Source organism: Athene cunicularia (genome assembly GCF_003259725.1).
Source record: "Athene cunicularia isolate RWA chromosome Z unlocalized genomic scaffold, athCun1 chrZ_part2, whole genome shotgun sequence".
Lineage (NCBI taxonomy): Eukaryota > Metazoa > Chordata > Aves > Strigiformes > Strigidae > Athene > Athene cunicularia.
In genome coordinates this window covers 10716378-10737539 of record NW_020799143.1, presented here as the reverse complement: position 1 = coordinate 10737539, position 21162 = coordinate 10716378, and the positions used below count along the sequence as shown (strand labels likewise).

The 21162-nt window shown below is 34.0% G+C and overlaps 1 protein-coding gene across 1 annotated transcript in view; it reads right to left on the bottom strand.

Moving 5' to 3' along the window:
* The window catches only part of LOC113490019 (contactin-associated protein-like 4), a 234238-nt gene that overhangs the window by 54380 nt on the left and 158696 nt on the right, over window positions 1-21162 (bottom strand). Inside the window, exons 7-12 of the mRNA XM_026866169.1 lie at window positions 20623-20766; window positions 17908-18166; window positions 10782-10931; window positions 7222-7393; window positions 3581-3687; window positions 903-1022 (exon numbers count right to left, since the gene is read on the bottom strand). Of these exons, the coding sequence (XP_026721970.1) occupies window positions 903-1022; window positions 3581-3687; window positions 7222-7393; window positions 10782-10931; window positions 17908-18166; window positions 20623-20766 (952 nt within the window). The remainder of the gene's footprint in view (window positions 1-902; window positions 1023-3580; window positions 3688-7221; window positions 7394-10781; window positions 10932-17907; window positions 18167-20622; window positions 20767-21162) is intronic.

The following is a 21162-nucleotide window of genomic DNA, read 5'->3' as shown; positions in this document are numbered from 1 at the left end:
GATATACATATCTAAATACATATCTAAATCAAATTCGACATTAGGTTATTCATGTCATCTTTTAAACAGTTATAACTGTGTAAAATATATTTTTTTGTCACATAAAACAGTAAAGTGTTTCCATCATTTTGGCTGGAAAGTAATTCAAATAAATAGAAGTTAAGTAAAAAGAAAAGAAACAGCCACAAATAAAGCAATAATAAATTTCAAAAAGCCATTTAAATGTAACCTTCATTGAAAGGACATATGCCAATAGGCATACACAGACAACATCAAATGGTTTGTTAAAAAGTAGTCTGACAAGAAACTCTGATATCTAAAACTTCTAGGGATATAAATGGTCAGACTCTATGAGCTGGGTGCAGAAGAGAAGATAGGGTGCCTGAAAGGGAGGCTGAGAGAGTCCCACTCTCGCATTGTATTTGCATTCTCAAAAAAATTCTACTTGCAGTTTGTAAAGTGAAGCTTAATGTCATATTCATCATAACAAAGGCCAGTTCTGAATTACAGTTTTGCAGAAGGCTACTAGGAAAACTCAGACGTTTTCATAATACATAACTTATTTCCTTAATGTCCTCAAGATGATGTAACTTTAATGAAAACAAAACTGCTCCCCCAAAATAAACTAGTATGATATTGTCTCTATATGGAACACATATTCCATTTATGCAAAGCATGCCAGGAATGCAGCATCAGCTTCACAGACTGAATACTGTTATTATTTTAATTTCTCTGCCTAATTCTTTGCCCAGTATTCTGAGCTAAGGAGTCACCTTCATTTTGTTGTGCATGTGTACATTAAACTTATGAGCTACAGTGGCTTCTTACTTGATAACTCATGTTTCAATATAATGAGCATGCATACAGAACCAGCTGTGAGTTAAGGAAGTTTATCACCTCACCTGTCATATTACAGTATACAAGAAACGGTCCCAAGGGGCCACTTCCATCTGAATCAATATTGTAAAAGCCTGAAGTGTTCCCTCTGTGCTTATAGGCTTCACATGATTGCTCATAGATGGCTGTAAAAGAACACATTCCATCACAAATGTAATGGCATAATTTTACATTTTATTCAAGGAACTTTAAAAAAAAAAAAAGAAAAAAAAAAAGAAGAAAAAAAAAAGTGTTTGGAGTCTGTCAGTGGGGAAAAGAAGTTGTGTGTGTTCACTGCTAAAGAATACAGAAGAAATGAACAGAACTTTACCTGCATTTGATTTGTAAAGCACATTTGGTTTTATTTATTGGGGACATCACAAGGGGCATATTCAAGCATTTTCTTCCATATTTCAAGCTGGAAACTTCAGGAAGAAAACTGTGAAATGTGGCTGAGTAAATGGTTGTAAAAAATGCCAAGTAACATGAATGCCAAGGGTAGACACTGGTAATCGGATTTTGAGAAAAAAAACCACTAACTACCTCAACCAAATCAGATTGTTGTTGTTGTTACATACAACACAAGGTAAGCAGTTTCTAGGTGTTCTGATTGTCTCCTGGCATTTTTTGCCTTTCACACTTGTTTTCTTCTGTTTTTAAACAGAAGGGCAAATGACTTTTCAGAGACTAAAGAAACAAAGACAAAGTGACAGCTCCTTGTTGCCTTGTCATGTACACTTTATATCAGTCAAGGCCTAAAGAAAAGTCTGTGATGACTCCTTTATGATGAAAATCCTGAGAAAAAGGACTTATGAGTCCACCTCTTTGCTTAAATAGACAGGAACCACTGATAATAATGCCACAGCTGGACTGCATTAGCCTAACTTCTCTTTTCACCATGATATTGCTGTGAAACAGTCATACTGTTCTGGTATTTCTTTTCAAAATTAGACTGTGTGCTCTATCATTTAGTATCAAAACTTGAAAACACTGTCAAAAAAAAAGAGCCATTAGATTCAGGGAAAAAAATAGTTATGACTGCCATACATACATCCTTCTTTTTTTTTTTTTTTTTTTTTTTTTTTAAAAAAAAAAAAAAAGGTTCAGAATACTAGTACAGTAATCTAAAAGAGGAGCTGCTTTTTTAAATGAAGCTAGTTTTTGGAAGAGTGTGATCGCTGTATTTTTTTCTCATGGTTACTGACATATTGTATGTCAACACAGCAAAAAGATAAACAGTTCCTTCAGATTGATTATGACATATTCAGAAAGTAAAATTTATGTAATTTTCAAATGGAATGTTATGGCTCCTTAAATAGTTAAATTTAAATATGACAAAATAGACTCAATTATTCATTGATTGTTTTATGAACTTGGTATTTTGTATACTAATATTTTGAGATCACTTATTTTTAGGTTTCTAATAAAAAGAATGTTTCAGTAATCAAGGGCATTTATTTCTTTTTAAATGACATAGAAGTGTGATAATGTGGCAAAATATTATCCTAGGTTCTTGATTTTAAGTCATTATTAAAATCACTAAAAGCAACTACTAAGACTCCCATTTTATATCCATAAGTGCAGGATTTTATTAATCATAAACACATGACCTGGAGGGCTTTTATTTGTATCTTTGACAATGAACAAGAATTCAATAACTCTTATCATAGTATTAAATTTCTCACAGAGTCCTAACTACTGGGAAACTGTGACCTCTGTCTTTCCTTATAGACATCATCGGTTGATTCAACATATGATTTTCAATTTATAATGAATCACATCACCTTCATCTTCACTTTTGGCTTGTCACAGTTTTACATTATACACTGTGGTATTCAAAATTATCTGTATATTGTCATCCTTTGTTACACACATTTTCTTGAAATTGTTATTTATGCCACTGTATTCTTTACAAATAAGGCATAACAGGAAAAGTCATCACTGTTACTGAGTCTGTACAAGCAAGATTTAATAGCTAGTCTTCCAAAATCAGTGAGTTCTCAAAAAATCCTATGTGTGTAGACATACGTTCATTTCATAAAATCTGCCCACAAGGATTGTGTAGGTTTTATAAGAACAATTTATAAAACCAGAAATATATCTGATCACTAGGGTAGTCTGGAATTTTTTTAAAATCTGTAAAGTTTCTTAAGGATTTCTAGTTATTAGAAGCATATAATGAGGGTAAAGATTACTCTGTTTCCCAGAACATGCTTAAAACAGTACAAATGTTTTTTTTTTTTTTTTTTTTTTTTTTTTTTTTTTCATTTCTCCCAATCTACTCCCTGTTTTAGAAAACTACATAAACACATTTTTAGGATTAGCATGTGATTAATTTTCCACATGAATGTAGTCCTATTGTCTCAGAAAAAATTAATTGTTGTGATGAATAAAGATGAATTACACACATTTCTAAATGCTTTGCTGATTCAGAAAGAGGAATTATATGGATGGAAGAGGATATTACTGACCATCTCATGCGAATTATGAAAAATGTGAAACAGAAACAGATAAATATTAGAAATTTCAATGAGTTTTTCCTGCTACATATTTTGGATTCTCATGGCCTTTCCTGGAACCAGTTTATGAATATTTGCATGACTTAAGAAATCTTTTAATATGAATGATCAATACAAATGTATATTTTTGTTGTCAAAAAATCAATCAGGAATAAAACCATAGTTAGAAAACATCTTAGACTCACAATAGTGGCAAGTAGCTCCCTTGTAACCAGTGTTGGCACAGTTGCAGTAGAAGCTGTTCCAGGACTGTGAGCACTCACCACCGTGTTCACAGTAATTAGGCAAACACCTAAAATAAAAAGAGCATTTTCACTGCCTTTTCTGTTCATTTACATGTCACTTGTACTTATCAAAGGACACAAAATAATTAAAAAGAAGTATAGTAATATGAAGGAAGTTTTCAAGCTCATTGGCAAAGATGTCAATTTAATTACTTAGAAAATCAGCAGAATTTCCCTTCATCTTCCCCACTATTCCTATTGCCTATACTAAATAAATTAATTATGCAAGAAACCTGTGAGAACAGAAGTGTAAGATGCATTAAATGTTACTTATTACCATTCAACTATCTGCAATTCAATACAGACTGACAAACCAGTGAAAGATTTACATGGTGATAATTCACTGGCAAGTTTTGTAACTGATAGGATTTCTTCAACAAGATGTATCACAACAAAGCGCCATCACGAGATTTCCTTCTTTTCTTCTAAAAATAATAGATTTTTTCCTAAAAAAAACATATATCAAATAAAGTGACCATAGTATCTTAGAGCTATTTCTTATTCTAAAATCATGGTTACTTTCTATTCTAGGAAGAGTAAATTATTCAGGATGTCAGTTCCATTACAGGAAGTAACCACCGGTAAAGTCAGTTTTCAGTCTGGTGATATGAGCAGAAACCTGGAGAATTTTGGTAGCTTCCTTCTGGATTTACAATAGTTGACTACAAAGAAAATTTGTCTGTAACTGCTTAATGATTAAGAATGCAACACTATACCTGAGCATAAAATATTGCATGACATGGAAAAAAAAAAAAATCTTTTTTATAAAGACAACTAAAAATACATTACAATAGAGTGGCACATTGTAACCAATTATTTACAGGCTTTTCAACTTATAAATTATTTAAAATTCTGATTGCAGTGAGAGTATGTGTATATGTGTGTGTATGTGATACATCTCACAAAGTATAAAAAGGCTTTATTGTTGACATTAACTAGAGAAAAAATAAAACAGGCCCACTAATATTCACAGGATCTTAAAATACCTTTTAATTAATTCAAGAAATTTTAAGAAGGTATTAAATTAGGATTGTAGAAAGTCTGGCAGTTCATACATCTGCCCTATGAATAATTCAGGGTCTTTGTACATTCACTCTTCCTGACTCTCAAAGAATTTTATCTTATTTTCATGTTTATAAATAAGGATAAGCAGAGATTTTTAGAGAAGGGAGTAAAATAATCATAATAAAAAAAAAAAAAGAAGTAGCAGGTAAAATTTAGATAAATTAAATAGAGTGTTATAGATCACTTATGTTCAAGGAATAAATGACATTTATGCCAGTGAAGGAGCTGATCTTGTATCTATTATCTCACTCACAGAAAGTATTTCTAAAACGAGTCTGATTTGTGTCTCGAGCTCTGGTCTGGAAGATAGAAATTAACTTTAGGCACAGGGCTCACAATTACAGGGCTCACAATTACTCTGATAATAGATAATTTGTTTGAAGGAATTGTATAAATGTCCATGGTATTAATTCTTAAGATAAATGCTTAATTTTATTTTCTACAGGTATGACTAGTCATCAGTTATACATCTCTAACATAACTGCCATCAGGACTTTCACTGCATTCTCTGACAGCTGCTCTGCCTGCATTTATTTCAGCCACAGTTTTTCTTGTTTTATTCTTTTTTAAAAAAATATATTGTTGTGCCAGAACTGTAAATAAGTGATTTAAATGGTCTTTACTTGTATTGACTCCCTGCCCATATTAATTAATTTTCCTAATAGTGTTCACAAGATTAAATCTTAGATTAAATTGATGATGCTTGAAGCAACTTCAGTAGAAATTAAAACAATTTAGAGTATAATTTAAATCTTTTAGCATCAAATTTTACATCTTCAGTTTCAGAATGTATAATAGGAAGTAGCCGTTTGCTATATCAAAGTGAGGCTATAATTACATTATATTCTGAGACACCACCCAAAGCAAGATTTAGAACAGTGTTTTCTCTGATGAAACTAATATTCTAACAAAAGTATTTCTAATATTAGCAAAAATATTTCTAATACTTTCATCTGTATAATAATCTAATGCTTTTAATCTGTAAAAGGTAATTTTTTGATTCATCACTAGTTCTGTTTAAACCAGAAAAACCCCAGATGATTAAGCATTTACCACATATTGCTTGATAATATGCTTTAAAGTGTATGACATCTATAAATGCTATATGATTTAAAACCAAGGCAGCAGGCTAATAATAATGATAAAGTAATATTCAGAAGAGAACACTGATCCAGAACATGCATGTACTTTTGATAAATAAGGAAAAAAACCCCAAACTTCATATGCCGGTTATCCACTAAATATATTTTTGTGCACTATCTGCTTATCATGATTTCAAACTATGGCTAAGATATATTTTGAAAAGAATCACTCTTTGCTGCAATTTTCATTATTTTTCAATTTTCATTATTTTTCTTTCTTCAGTCTTAAATGTAAAGAAAAAAAAAAAAAAAAAAAGAAAAATATTTGAAAACTATCCCAGTATCAATGTCTTTTATATATATATATATAAACACAATTATTCTGGGGTTTGTATATCATATTGCTGCCAGGACACCAAAGGAAATAATTCTTGGTAAGCAATCATATGTTTCTGTGTGGGGCTTGATGTAATTGTGACAGATTCATATGGTAGTCTCTCCTCAGAGACTAAACGTGCTAAATTTGAGAGGCATTTGGAATGACACTGTGTCCTTATAATTAGTAGTTATTAAACTGATATAAATTGATAAAGGAGTTGAGAGAAAAGATATTAAGGAGAAATACATAAAGAGAATTATTTGTATGCCCAAGAGGTATATGAGCAATGGAACGATATAAATAGATTAAACAATGAAAATGCTACATGAAGGAGCATGAGAAGAGCAATGACTGAAAAGTCATAATAATTTAAGCATAGGAGAAGAATTGGAAAGTATAAACTGAGAAAATAAAAATATAGGAAAATGATAGGAATTTTTTTTTGTTTAAAAAGAAGAATGGGTTATCATGCACTCTAAATGTGCAAGACTATTACATTTAGTGGTTCACTGTTTCTACTACAAAAGCCATCAATAACACCAGAATTTGGGTCATGCTTCACTATTTGGAACAGGACTCCAAGACAAAGAAGTGGTCTGTTTGCCCTTAGGTGCAGGAAAGATATCTACCATAGGGAACACAGTGGCAAAAATGCTGATTAATTTAACTTAGAGCAATCAAAGATGTGTAGAAATTACCACAGGAAGAAAATATTTTCTCTCAAAGGGTGAATGGGACTGCATGTCACAGGAGAGTGTTTATGTCTATAGCTTTACTTGAAAAGAAGGCAAGATATTTAGAATTTGTTGGAAACATCAGATAATTTTAACCCCAGTTTAATTTTATTTGCAGTGCATGAAAATCTAATTGCTGTGTTATATATACTGCATTTATTCTAGAATATTGAATTCTTACAAAAGAAGCAGCATGCCATTTTGTAAACATTCTGTTGTCATCAAGACAGTACTGAAAACAAAATATTCAAATAAATAAATGAGTAAATATTGTTTTCTTACCTGTCTATAATGCCACATAAATCTATCTGAAGGTCACTGAAATTGCCAAAAACATTTTGCTGAACTGAGATCATATCCACTGCTTTGTTACCAATGGAAATGAGTCGCATGCATCCTTGAAAGCCACCAAATGAGGTATTGCATTCAGAAATGTTTCCACTGCTAGGGCACCCTGAAAGAAGCATAAAACCTTAAGTTGAAAAAAATATTTTATTGAAAAATTCACATATTCCAAAAGAAGACTGAACTTTGATAATCTCCATGTGTTGTAAACTTTGTGGGTGGAAGACTTTACTCAGAAGCTCTTGTGATTAGGCATGGTTGGTGCAACTGTAAAGAAATATATCTGTGCAGTCTTACTGTTTTAAAGCATATGCAAAAGCATCACTAAAAATCTGGGTAGAGGATAACCCAAGCAGCAGTTCTAAAGAAATGAATGCAATCAAGATGTGAACAGATTGACTGATTGAACTTGGTCACAAAATATTAGGTTACAGTATGATGTGCAGATGATTTGGACAAGTTTTAAGTCAAAGCTGAAGAAAAATAAGACAAGAACTAGTTACTAAGTACGATGATTTTAATTCATTAAGCTGTCCAGCAAATTCTGGAAAGTACTGAACAAAATTTCTTGATGCAGGACATCATGACACAACTAAGACAGACATTGTGTTGGACCTGCTACTCCCAGACAAGGAAGAAATGGTTGAAACTGTGAAGGTCACGGACAGTCTTGGTTGCAGCAAACACGAGGCTGTGGAGTTTATGATCCACAGAGAAGAGAGCAAGGAAAAAAGCAGAATTACAACCCTGGACTATCTGAAGAGCCGAAGTTGATCTGTTCAGGACCTGTTTTAAGTATCTGATTAGAAATTGCCTTGGAGAACAAAAGGCCTGGGGATTTTTCAAGAAAAAGCTCTTTGGAGCATAACAAAAGTCCATAGTGATATCAGTATAGTTAAGCAAGTATGGCAGAAGGCCTGGAAACAGAAACATGGAACTCCTGTACACAAAATGTGGAATCAGAGACACGCAATTTCGAGGGGAATACAAAGCCATTACCTGCATGTCTAAGAATGCAGTTAAGAAATCCAGACCTCAGGTGGAATTAAGATGATCAAGGAAGGTGAAGTGCAAAAAAACAATTTCTATAGGTACAACAGTAGCAAAAGAAAGGCTAAGGAGATTATGGGGGCACTACTCCATGCAGCAGGAGACCTAGTGATAAGGATCTTTGGAAGAACTGATTTGTACAAGACCTTTTTTCTTCAGTCTTCACTGGTAAAACTAACTCTGAGGCTTCTCATGTCCTAGCAGAGTATGAAGAAGGGAAGCAGTACCCACAATAAAGGAAGAAATATTCCAAGGGACACCTGAGGGTACTACAGGAGCTGGCCAATGTCATTGCAACAACTGTCATTGTGAAGCCATTATCATTTTAATCCTGAAAAGGTCTTGGCAATTTGGTGACTTTGTATTCTTAATGACTGGAAAAGGCAGATGTTTCATCCATCTTAAAGAAGGAATGCACAGGAAACTAAAAAGCAGTCAGCTTTACTGCAGTCCCTGGCAAGTTCATGGAGCAAATCCCATTAGAAACCATTTCTAAACATGTGAAGAAGGTAACTGGATAACTTTAGCTTCAAGGCTAAATCATGCCTGATCAAGCTCTTTCTTTTCTTTGCTGAGGTGATGGGCACTGTAGACAAAGGGAGAGCAGTGCATACCCTGACTTTAGCAAATCCCCAGTTTTCTATAGTCCCCCTATCACCAGATTGATGAGATAGGGATGAGATAAGCAGACAACTGGTGATGCAGAGTCAAGCTGATGGTCAGTGAACAGAGGGTCTTTCAGAGACCAGTACTGAGAGCTATTCTATTTAATATCTTCATTAATGATGGGTGATGGGACAGAGTGCACTTTTAGCAAGACTGTGATTGACACCAAATTGGGAGCAGGAGTTAAATGTTGGAGGACAGTGCTATAATTCAGGGGGACCTGGGCAGGCTAGAGAAATAAGCTGAAAGAAATGCAATGAAGAACACATTTAAGGTCTTTAGCCTGAGATGAAACAAGTCCATGCAACTATCCAAGCTGGAGGAAAACTGCTTAGATCGATAGAGAAAGGCCTGGGGTCCTGGTGGCCAAGAGGTGAACCATGAGCCAGGAAGAACAGCAGCACAGAATGCCGGTGACATTCTGGGCTGTATTTCAAGGGTGCAGACAGCAGATCTGGGGAAGTGGTCCTTCCCTCTGTGTGGCACTTGTGAGACCTCATATGGAGTGCTGTAGTTCTGGACTCCTCAGTACAGGAAAGATAGCGACATCCTCAAGTGAGTCCAGTAGAGGCCTCTGGGATGATCAGTGAGCTGAATGCACGTGGTGTAGTATGAGGAGAGGCTGAGAGAGTTGTGTTCAGTCTTAAGAAGATAAAGCTATCTGTTAAAATATTTGACAGAAGAGATGAAGTGAGACTTCTTCCAGAAGTGCACAGTGGTGGGACAAGAGAGAAAGGACAAAAGTGAACCACCAGCAAATTCTGATCAGAAATTAGCAAGAAGTGATTCTACCCCGAGGGTGGTCAATATAGAACAGTCTGACCAGAGGAATTATGAGATATCAGACAGGTAAAGGGACATCTTTAGTAGAGAAGGCTAGATGCCAGGTGTGAAAAGTCACATGGATGCTCATGTAGCAGTTCCTTTATTTTCCTTTAAGATCTTCTTGTGAGCATGAAATTTATTTACAATCTGTTGTTTCAAGGGAACTGATCTGTGGATAATGATTTGGTCAATACTCATTTAGGGTTTTGTATAATTTTTTCAATTTTCTCAGAAAACTGAGAACTGTTAATAAATAGTTCAGTCATGAACTCCTAAGCTATAAGAGATAAGGCATTATGCTAGTGCTGAATAATGCATTCAGATGTTGTTTAACATTGCTATTATGTTGTCTGTTACCAACAGATTTGGACATAACAACTTGATCAGCTCTACCAGTAAGAATATCAGTGATTAATGACAAAATTTCTTGGTGACAGATAATTGTTGATATTTGTAGGGAAATGAAGATACCTAAACTTAGTTTTTAGACACAAGTTATATTCTCCAAACGTAGGAAAGTTGTGTCAGTGTAGTAAAAAAAAGTAAATAATTGAAGTGTATATCATGTAAAGAGGATATTTGCACAAGTAAGCAAGCATTCGCTTAAGGTGAAAGTGTCACTCCAGTGGAAGATTCTCATTTAGCAACACAGTAAGTGTGCTATTGTGTGTCTGTCTGATTGTTAGCCAGACTATATTCAATTATCAGAATGATAGCAGAAAATTATGTTCTAAAGTGACCAAGAATTTAGGGTGGTAGTTTATTCTACCCAACATTATAAAATTTATAACTCAAAAACATCATAGCAGCACCTGAAAAACAGATTATTTGAGACATATCCAAGCTAGGCAAAGAAGACCTGACGCAAGCCAAATAGTTCTTGTCATTTGAATAGATACATCAGGAAAAGTTGATGTTTAACTGTGTTGCCAGCAGAAATAAACAACATATTTCACCTCCAAAGTAGAAAGTTTCTCCTGAATACATTTGCAGAGGTATGGAAGCATAGGCAGATGAGGTCACATCATTGTCCACTACTACACTGATACGATTCCTTTTGACAGAGAAGGATACAGAATGCCACTGGCCATTATTTAATCCAGCACCTGGAAAGAAAATAAAAACCAGAACAAAGTATAAACATCCATTATTTGTTATGCTACCTGAATGTTACAGACTTGAAAGGAAGAGAGATGGGTAGAGCAGTCATAGCCCACATAAAAACTCCAAGGGATAATGAAAGGAAAAATCAATTAACAAATAACATAAATATATTTTGTGAAGATATAACCTTTTTCCATTCCCTTGCTTCACATCTGATAAAGAAAAAAATAAAAGTACTTCAGTGAATAAGACCTACAGTTGTAATAATCCCAATTATCAGTAATACATCAATTTAATGTAGTGACTATGAAAAGTGTCCTCCCAACTAAGGAGCTTATCATTAAGATATCATTGTGATGGTTGATACAGTATTTTACACATAATACACATTTCTACTGCACTATTACAAAGGATTTCTTCATCATTTAAAATCAAAGGTAGTCATTACATTACTATCCAGTAAAACAGAAAAATCGTGTAGATGCTAAAAGCTTCAGCAACTGTCATGTCAATGTCATAAGATTATTTTTCTTTCAGTTGTCTCTTTTATTGGAAAAGCATGGGAAAATTTGCTGAGTTTAGCCTTTAACACCAATTTACACTACCTCTGGCTACGTAGGTGTAAGGTGCCACAAAGTAATAAACCTAAAGCCCTAATTCTGGAAAGAACTTACATATGTATACTGAAGTAAATTTTATACATGGCAGTATGTAAGCACATTGTTATCTTTAAGAAGTGCTTTAAGTCAATCATATTCTTGAGTGCTCTTCAGAATAGAAATACTTTTCAGTGAAAAGCAAAGAATACAGCCTTTGAGTTATAAATTTCACAACTGCGGAGTGCCTATGATTTGTGATCTGTTATTTTGCTCTTGAAATGCCATGTATTTAAATACTCTTTTCCAGAGTGTGTTGTATTTTTTAGAGAAATAGTCCAGCAGTTCACTGATTAGTTCAAAAAGAAGGAAAAGAAATAAAAATAGAAAGATGAGAAAATTTGAATTACCTTGTAAATAGGAACCATTTATTAACTACCACAGTCTAAACACAAGATCAGCATACAATCAAGAGATAAATCTCAGAATTGCATTATAAATTCAGATAAATTATAATCTAGAAAATACTTCTAATATATTTAATATTAGTCTCATACAACTTTTCCATTATTTGTTTCCTTGCTTCAACCATTATATTTATTAGGGACCTCATAAAAAGAAACAAACATTTTGCTTTATCCACAGCCTTAATGGAATTATATAAAATCTATGGCTAACAGGTCTTCTTAACTTTGTGTTACACTTTCAGGAACTAGTCACCTTACTATATAACAGCAGACAGCATAGGGTCGCAGTCACAGGTTTTCTGGTACCATTCTGACCATTTCTTATTTTGGTTGCAGTCTTCTATGAGAAGTGGCATTTGAGTTTCCTAAGAGCAGAAGTATGCTTACAGAGTAAATAATCAGCATTAAAGCTATCACTAATTTTCTGAGTAAATAGGTGTATTTCCTAGTTTTGTAAAATTCCATAATATTTTTAGAGGCAGCTTTTTACTAAAATGAAAATGGGAAACCTCATCCCACACAAAATAAAACAGTACTAATGCTATTATATCTGGCTACTAATAGGTGGCCTGTTAGAGGGGTAATCTTTTGGTAACAAGGATTTACATAGCCTTATAGACAATGTGGAGGGAGTGACTAGAATTTTCAAGACCACATGACCAACTGCTGAAGAAGTCCATTTGTACTGGTGGCAGTTAATATAACTTACAGCAGCCTTCAGGCTGGTGTATTTTATGTTAGGGCTAGCATACTATTGAGCTGAGGATCAAGAAAATGCCTTAAAGGCTAGCCATTTTGGCTCTAGTTATATTTTGAATAGATAATATGGTGTGTAACAGACATTTAAAAACAGAGTAGTTGAAGCATTAGAAAAATATTATTGCTGCCTTGCAATATCACGGACATAGATGTGCCACATATACATATATAATGAAGTTTCTAGATTTAATAAGCACTGTTATTCATCTATCCTATTTTTTTCAGTGTTATTTTACAGCAGGAACTCATCAAATATATCAAGAAGTTTTACTACCTTAAAAAAAAAATTATAAAGGATAACAAACAGATAAAGCATCCTTAGGTTTTTATACCACTGAACATCCATAGACTTTCGTCAGAGAGATAACAGGTATGCTAAAACAAAGAATATGAACAATGTATTTTTTAAAGCACAGAAAATTAAGTTTCAGAAAGGTTTGTTCCCAATTCTCAGTAATATAATTTGTTTTCTTCTACAAATTATTATAGAATTAGCCTCCAATAATAAACTAAATTGTAAAATACATATAGTCTATAATAGCACTTGTCACATTGTGTTTTTATGATTAACCATTTCAGAAAATAATTTTTAAAAAGGTATTATTTCCCTATTTACTTATTTCCCTCTTTTTAACCTCCATTTCCAGCTGCCTAATGCTGCACCTTCTTTCACCTCATCTCTAAAATTAAGCAAGGAGTTTTCTCATTTGTAGAGGTACTTCAAGTGAATGATGTGCTCAATCACATCTCTGCAATATATGATCTTTTCCTTCAGTAACCATAGAATCAGAGAACCATAGAATAGTTTGGGCTGGAACAGACCTTTGAAGATCATCTAGTCCAACCTCCCTGCCATGTGCATGGACTTCTTTTACTAGATCAGGTTGCTCAAAATCCCATACAACCTGACCCTGAACACTTCTGGGGTGGAAGTTCTTCTCTGCAGAGTTGCTCTCAATCCATTCTTCCCCCAGTCTGTAGTGATATTGGGGATTTTCCTGATGCTGGTGCACTTGACCTTGTTGAACTTCATGGGCCTACTCCTCAAGCCTGCCAAGATCCCTCTGGATGGCACATCCTGTCCCTCCAGTGTGTCAACCGCACCACACAGCTTGGTGTCACCAGCAAACTTGCTGAGGATGTACTCAATCCCACTATCTATGTCATTACTGAAGATACTGAATCTAACAATAAATTCTGCTTTCATTTCAATTGTTGCAAAGATAATTGCTTTTAATTCTATGTTTTGTATCCTGCTTTACTAACTTCTTGTTCTGGTGAGAAAGCCATGCTTCAAATATTCCAGTATTTGACTGTCACAGTAGGTAGGAGAATGCCGTAACATAAAGAAGATTAAATGAATGACTGAAGTAGAAAATACTTTGGTTACTGGATTGTATACATTTTGCACTTTTTGGTTTGTTTACTGGAGATTATCATACTGACCTACTAAATGATTTTGGGATGGATATTTTATCTCCTCTTCATATAGACTGGCATGATTAGAGATACTAAATTATGTTCATCTGGCTCAAGTTAAGACTTCCCAAAAATCCCTTTCATTAAGCCTGGGGATGGAAGAATTCCATGGTGGGAGCACAAGACAATCATGAGAAAACAACTCATTGTAGCCTTCAAATTGGCAACCTTGATTTAATTCACATTTGCTTGTGCCAAGCCACAGAGTGGTATGACATATAAATGTGGAGGCCAACAGACTGCTAACATTTCCATTCCAACTGAAATTTACTTTGTCTGGTGTTCTACTAGGACTTTAAAAAATGCTTTACCAGGAACAAGTGAGCTAAAAATAGCAATTAAACATTTAGTGCACAATAAGGTAGTTATTAAACAAGATTTCTATTTATTCTCTTTAGTAGTACCTCCATCATTTTAATATCTAAGTACTAAAAAATAGAACGGTGACAGGTCTTGCCAAATGACATCCAGCCTTAGGAACACAAATATAAAAAGACAATGTATATAGCCTATTAGGAGATCACTGAGAAACAAACAAACAAAAAAATAGTTTAGAGAAAGCAGTTTGTAAATTAGTCTGACATATAACCATCAAATGCAATGATTGTTAACATCACTTAATTAAAACTGCATAGAAAGACAGGGTCATATGAAGAAACTGAGTAATAAGAACTCAGACATTTCTACATGTTGTAATTCAATTTGTTCTCATCATTCAATACAAATTAACTTTGTGTTAATTTTTTTTTAAAGAAATCTATGTTACTTCTTTGTGAATATTTGATGACCAGCTTTCAAAAGAGGCTACAAAGGAGAGATATTAAGCAACCATTCTGTAAAAGAAGGATATGGCTTATTATAACTTAATCATTCATGAATTAATATGCCATTATCCTCACTTTTATATGGTTGAACAATTCTTTAAGAAATACATGATAATGAACTGTGCACAAAAATGTATGCTCTGATTTAGTGTGTGTGTGTGTGTGTGTGTGTATCAGATCATAAACGTCACCAGCCATCCATAATTAACATGACAACATTAAATTCTGTTTCAGCACAGAGCGTCAAGATTTATTTTGGGGTGTTCCAGAGAATATGCGTTGTGTTGCAAAAATTACTCTATGTGCAAGTCTTACAACTGTTAAAAGTGCCACTATCTTCAGCTAATCTGTTAAAATGACACTGCATGGCAATAATTTCTTTAACATATATCACCTAATTGAACTGCAATTAAAATAGCTCTAAAAACCCAAATTCATCACTGTTAACTACATACCACTGACATTCTTACTAAGGAACTGACATTTTCAAATAGTGAGCCTAGGGAAACCTCTTGTAATTAAAACAGTACTCTCTGTGCATCAGTTATTTTAGATTATAACAAATACCAGGGCTGATCTTATTATCACCCACAGAAACAGGATCAAAGTATTTATGTAAATTTCAACATTATCCGTGGTCATTACTGGCTTACAGTCTTTTCCCAAGTTAAAATAATCAACTGTTTAAAATATTACTTTTAATCATTATACACCTGTAGAAACATAATGAGCTTCAGAGTTATGTTTAACTTTTTCTTCTTCTTTTTTTTTTTTTTTTCCCCCTCAAAGAAATTTTCATTTTGTATCAGGAATTGAAGTAAGGTTCAGTCTAAAAGAAACAGCGCCACAGAACTAAGGCTAAGGAGGTCTCATCTTCAAATCCCGTGGCTGTTTCTTTGCTCTGTTTGGCTCTATTTTGCTCTCTTTGCCTTACATGCCAACTTCATGATTTGTGAATAATTTAGGTAAGTGATTCTTATTTTGTGTTTATACTATTTTTTTAAATGAAATATTCTTCCTCTTTTACGTAACTTTTTTAATTCTGTGGGAGTTAAAGAGATTTGGGGGCTTTAATTTTTATGATGTTATATACTGTAAATTCAGTTACTTCTTAGTTTACTTACTGTATTTGTTATTGCTCAAGGCAAACTACCACTAAACAATGTTATTAAGCTATATTCTAGCTTTAAAAAAATCCCCTGAAAGATGCCTTTGTTCGAGTTCCTATCACTCCAGTGAATATATTCTACACAAGATAAAATTCTTCATACAGTCAAATCCTTGTTTTCTCAGTACCAGTACACAGTGCAGTTTTCCTAATTCTTATTCACCTGTTAATTCAATTTACACATTACATTACTGGAACTAACTTGGCTTCTTTTTCACTGATAATGTTCCTGCTTTATGGACATGAAACATGAAATACATGATTGTGTACAGTTCAGAATAAATCAAAGATCAACAGATGTTTTGGATATCATCACTGTGTGTTCTGAAGCCAAATTACCCATTGCTTCTAGAACATATTCCTCCAGCTGCCCATACAGAAACCACTTCAATCCTAGCTTCATTTCCTCATCGTCATATATTCTCTGGAACCCATTTATGCACCTAATCTCTGTAGACCTGTCTTTCCTGTCTGAGAACTCATTGTGGAATGATTATTTTGTCCTTCTACAAGAAAGGCACAAAATTCAATTTGTTTACATAAAGGATGAGAAACTCCGAGGCAGCTGTGATGCATGCAGTATCTGAACATAGTATACTGCTGACAAAGTGCTGCTAGCTGAGCATATTGATATTATCACATGGCGATGTTACTGCTTCTTAACATTTTTTAAAAAGTCAGGGAAGATGGAGAAGCTATGTCCTGCTCTTACATTTCATGAAAGAAGGAGATGCCTGGCTGGGCCAGCAGTCTTGCTGTTTTCACATCAAATGCTAACAGCACACAGAAAAACTGAGGAGCCTCTTTGTGAAAGAGGGAGTCCTCTTGCTCCCAAACTGAGTTAAAGTGAAACCTGGGAGCTGTTTCTCGGAATCCCAGTTGGATACTCTCTAACATGACTGTATCTTACTATATTTGGATCATCCTTTTGTCCTTATATATCTGTTTACCAACAGGGAAATGGCTCAGAAGAAGACTGAGGTATGCTTTCTGGAAATCTCAGCTCCACCCTAAGGTCTGTCTAGCAGTGCACGCTACCAAAAGTAGATGATCTAATCTCAATTCAGTGACTGTTTTTTTTTTTTTTTTTTTTTTTTTTTTTTTCTTTTTAATGTATACTCAAACTTGCCCCAGCTTTCTGGAAGACAACCTGTATGGGGTGTTCACTCTCCAAATTTAATGGACCGTTCTGTAATTGAGACCTCTAGAAAATGACAAACATACTTTTTATGAAAATGTATAACTTTAAAGAAAAATTAGTTACTTGATGCCTTGTGAAGACAGTGACAAATGGTGAAAATCATCTTAATGGCTTTGCTTGATAGAGTAAGAAATTAACTTGTTTATTCTTCACAACTGAAAAAGTTGCCTAGATGTCTCAAGTTTTCCAGATTATACACGAGCTGTACATGCTGTATTTAAGTAAAGCTAAGGACTCAACTTTGCAGCATATATTATTGCAAGTAATTTCTACTCAATCATGGGGAAAAGCATAGGTACATGTCTGTGAGAAAATAAAGTATTTAGAAACATTTGGGATGAAAATACACACAAATGAAGCATAGTCACGCACATACTATTCATAAAACTAAGTCAAGAATGTAGGTACTAATTTAAATGACATTATATTGACCTATTTTTTCATGCATAAGAATCTTGGATTTTTTTTTCTTAATTTATGTTACCTGCAGTGATGTCACTCAGTGCTTTTCCTGGTTTATGAAGACTGATTTTAACTTTTCCATCACTCAGATATAAGAGGAAACCACCTGAAGCATGTAGTTTACTAGATAATAGAAGTCCCTCCTTGTTCCAGGTGCGAAACTGGAAATTGATGAATACTTCTTCTTGAGCTGATGTGCCTGGAAGTGCCAGGTAACTACTGGAGCTCAGAAATGTCACAGGAACCACCTGTGGCTCTAAACATGAGAAGGATATATTGCCCTATGAACAAATGAAGCAAATATGGCATTAGGAACATTTGGGAAAAAAACAGTCATGAGAATTTTTGTATTGAAACTACAGAGTTTCAAATTATTGTGCATAGAATCTAATACTTTTAATACTCGAATGTGTTAATCTAAGAATCAAGTACAAATACATAAGAACACCAACAGTTTGTGAAATGTTTACCTAGTTGTTTGACCAGAAAAGACATATCTGCCTGAGCAAAGAGTGGCAAGGACCTTTGAGTGAATGAGGTAAAATCCTTCAGGAGTTAGACAGACCTGCTTTGTTTCTATTTTGGCCCAGCCTCATGAAGGTTTAAGGATTTGACAAATTTCTGAATGTCAGATAAAATGCCACTGAATGCAAAGTTTGGTATAAAGATTTACACGGGTCTAAATGCTTGTATGCAGAGATTTGGTACTGATTGTTTAAGTCAGTGTTAAATTTGAGAAAAAAAAAAACCAAAAAACACATTTGCCAGACCAAGGAGTCTTTCCAGATCAATGCAACTGGAGATGTGCCCTGACCCCAATATTTGTTTTCACAAATAGTCGAGAAAATTAATAAAACAGAAGAAATCATGTTTTCAAGCAGGCTCATGTGGACTAGATCAAGTATTTTATTTAGGCACTTAGCCTTTAATTTGTGCTTGAATCTTCTGAAATCACTGGTTCTTAGGTACCTAAATACATTTTTTCTTTATCATTTTGACTTCATTGACAAACCCTTAGCTTAACCTGCATCTGTGTTTGTACTGAATGATATAGATAAGAAGAATGGAATGGGAATAATGCATTTTTTTGAATCTGTTGTCAGGGTTATTTAATAGTTTATGAACCTTGATAGTGATACAGTATGCACTTTGATGGAGTGACTTGCTGACACCATTTGAACTATAACTAATTGGTTCTGTAAGGATGGTTAATAAAAGATTTGATTCTTTAGAATTTAAAGTACATTTAAGTTATGTTCAACACAAAGAGCTATTAAACTTTTGAATATACATAAAACTTTGACCTTACAGTAAAAAGCTAAAAAAAATCAATTTAATAAAAATACTCACTAGCCTCTGGCATGGGAAGACATTAAAGTTTGCCAGTTTTCATTTTCCTCAGGGAAAATATATAAATAAATAAAAACTCTGTCTTATGAATTTAGCTGTAGAGAAATTAATAGTCAACTGAACTGACCCACAGTGAAAAGCTGGTCATTGGATTAAACCTAGTTAAATGCTAAAAGCTTGCCATCTACAGATTTCTCTTCCATGTTATCTGGACAGGTGCCTAATACTGTATCAAACCAGCAAAGTGGCTATTTAGCAAGGACTCAGTGGTAACAGAGATACTTTCTGGCACATTATAAAACATGTCCTAGCTTTGAAAGTAGCACAACAATTTAAATCATTTGAGATGAAGATGATGAAATTTCTTATGACAATAATTTCATAGTTCCCCTTTCACTAGTCCACACAGAGCCTCCTATGACTACCCTCTCCCCAACATCCATCAGCATCGTGGATAGGATATTATACAAAGGTATGAGTTTAGTTAATTGTGGAGTATTTCAGATGAGCTTCACATGAAAAGAGATGCCTGTCATTCATTTTTTTCTGCAACAGAAAATCAAATTTGACTGTTCATATTCTGAAGTCCAAATCAAAAGATTTGGAGCTTGACAGAATTTTATATTTTGTTAATTATTTTGAACTGATTGTTTCCATCTTATCTCTGTTGTTTCTTGCTGATAAATAAATAAATAAATAAATACTGCAAATAGAGATGGCTCTTGTACTACCAGAAAAAAAACAAAGGACTTACCAAAATTTATAGAAAACCTTCCGTGACACAGAAGAAAGTTGGTTGTTATTGGAACTGTTCCTCTAAATGGTAGGGGTTTGGCTAATACAACTTTTGGCCATGTCACAATAAATGCATTAAACCCACCAACCTAAACTACAGTTCCTCAGACAAAGTGCTGTATAAACTGACAAACAGTATTTATCTACCAAAATTATAATGCTCTGGAGAAAACAGAGTGGTTCAGTGTCCTCAGCAATAGAAAGTTTTTTAAATGTACTGCTGGTGTTCTTACTAGTCAGGTACAGAAAAAAAAATGCCAAAGCTTCAGTTACCTCAGAAACATTTTATTTTACTCACTGGCTTTTGTACATGAACAACAGTGAGATACCACACAAGAGTGAGATACCACATGCATCTAAATATCAGTTAAAGACATGAATGATAAAGTGTGTGCTGATTTGTCTACTGGATAAGTCTGTACAACAGCAAATATAAAATAACCCAATTAGGTGATTCCTTGATTTATCTTTCATTAAACAACAGAGATTTTACTAGAACTGTGTGTTAACAGGTTACATATGAAAGTGGCTGTGGTCTTTTTCTTTTTTTCTATTTTACTTATTTATTCTTTCTTAACTATGAATCTCTTACCACAAAGTAGATCTGAGATTTATGCCTCCTGGCCAGGTCAATAATGTTCACTCCATTGTAATAAATATTTTCAAAACACCCATGAAAGTTCCTGTGTGACAATGTCCCTGATTTTCCAGGCACTGGGATCCCTCCAAAGCTGAGCTTAGAAAGAGAAGAGAAATCAATGATACTATTAAGTAATTTTTTAAGGAAAGTATTTGCCAATAGTGTAAGAGCAGAAGCCAAAGGTGAGCTAATAATGAATCCGCTGCTTCTTGGCTAGTTCCTTTTATCACATCTACATATTAAAAGAACAGACTAACAAAAATTAGTGTATATAAAGTCATATGTATGTTTTAAAATATTCTGAAATGTTCACATTTTTTTCTTCTGAGGATGCCTATAAACAGTTGCTTAGTATAGAGTTGTATCAGTTTTCATGGTCCATTACAGCAGCAAAACCAAGAAGGACAAGGCCCAGTACATGCAGACTATGCTGGACAGTGCAAAAAGTGAGAAGAGAGATTTTGATGGCAACTTCTGCAGAAAATTCGAGCC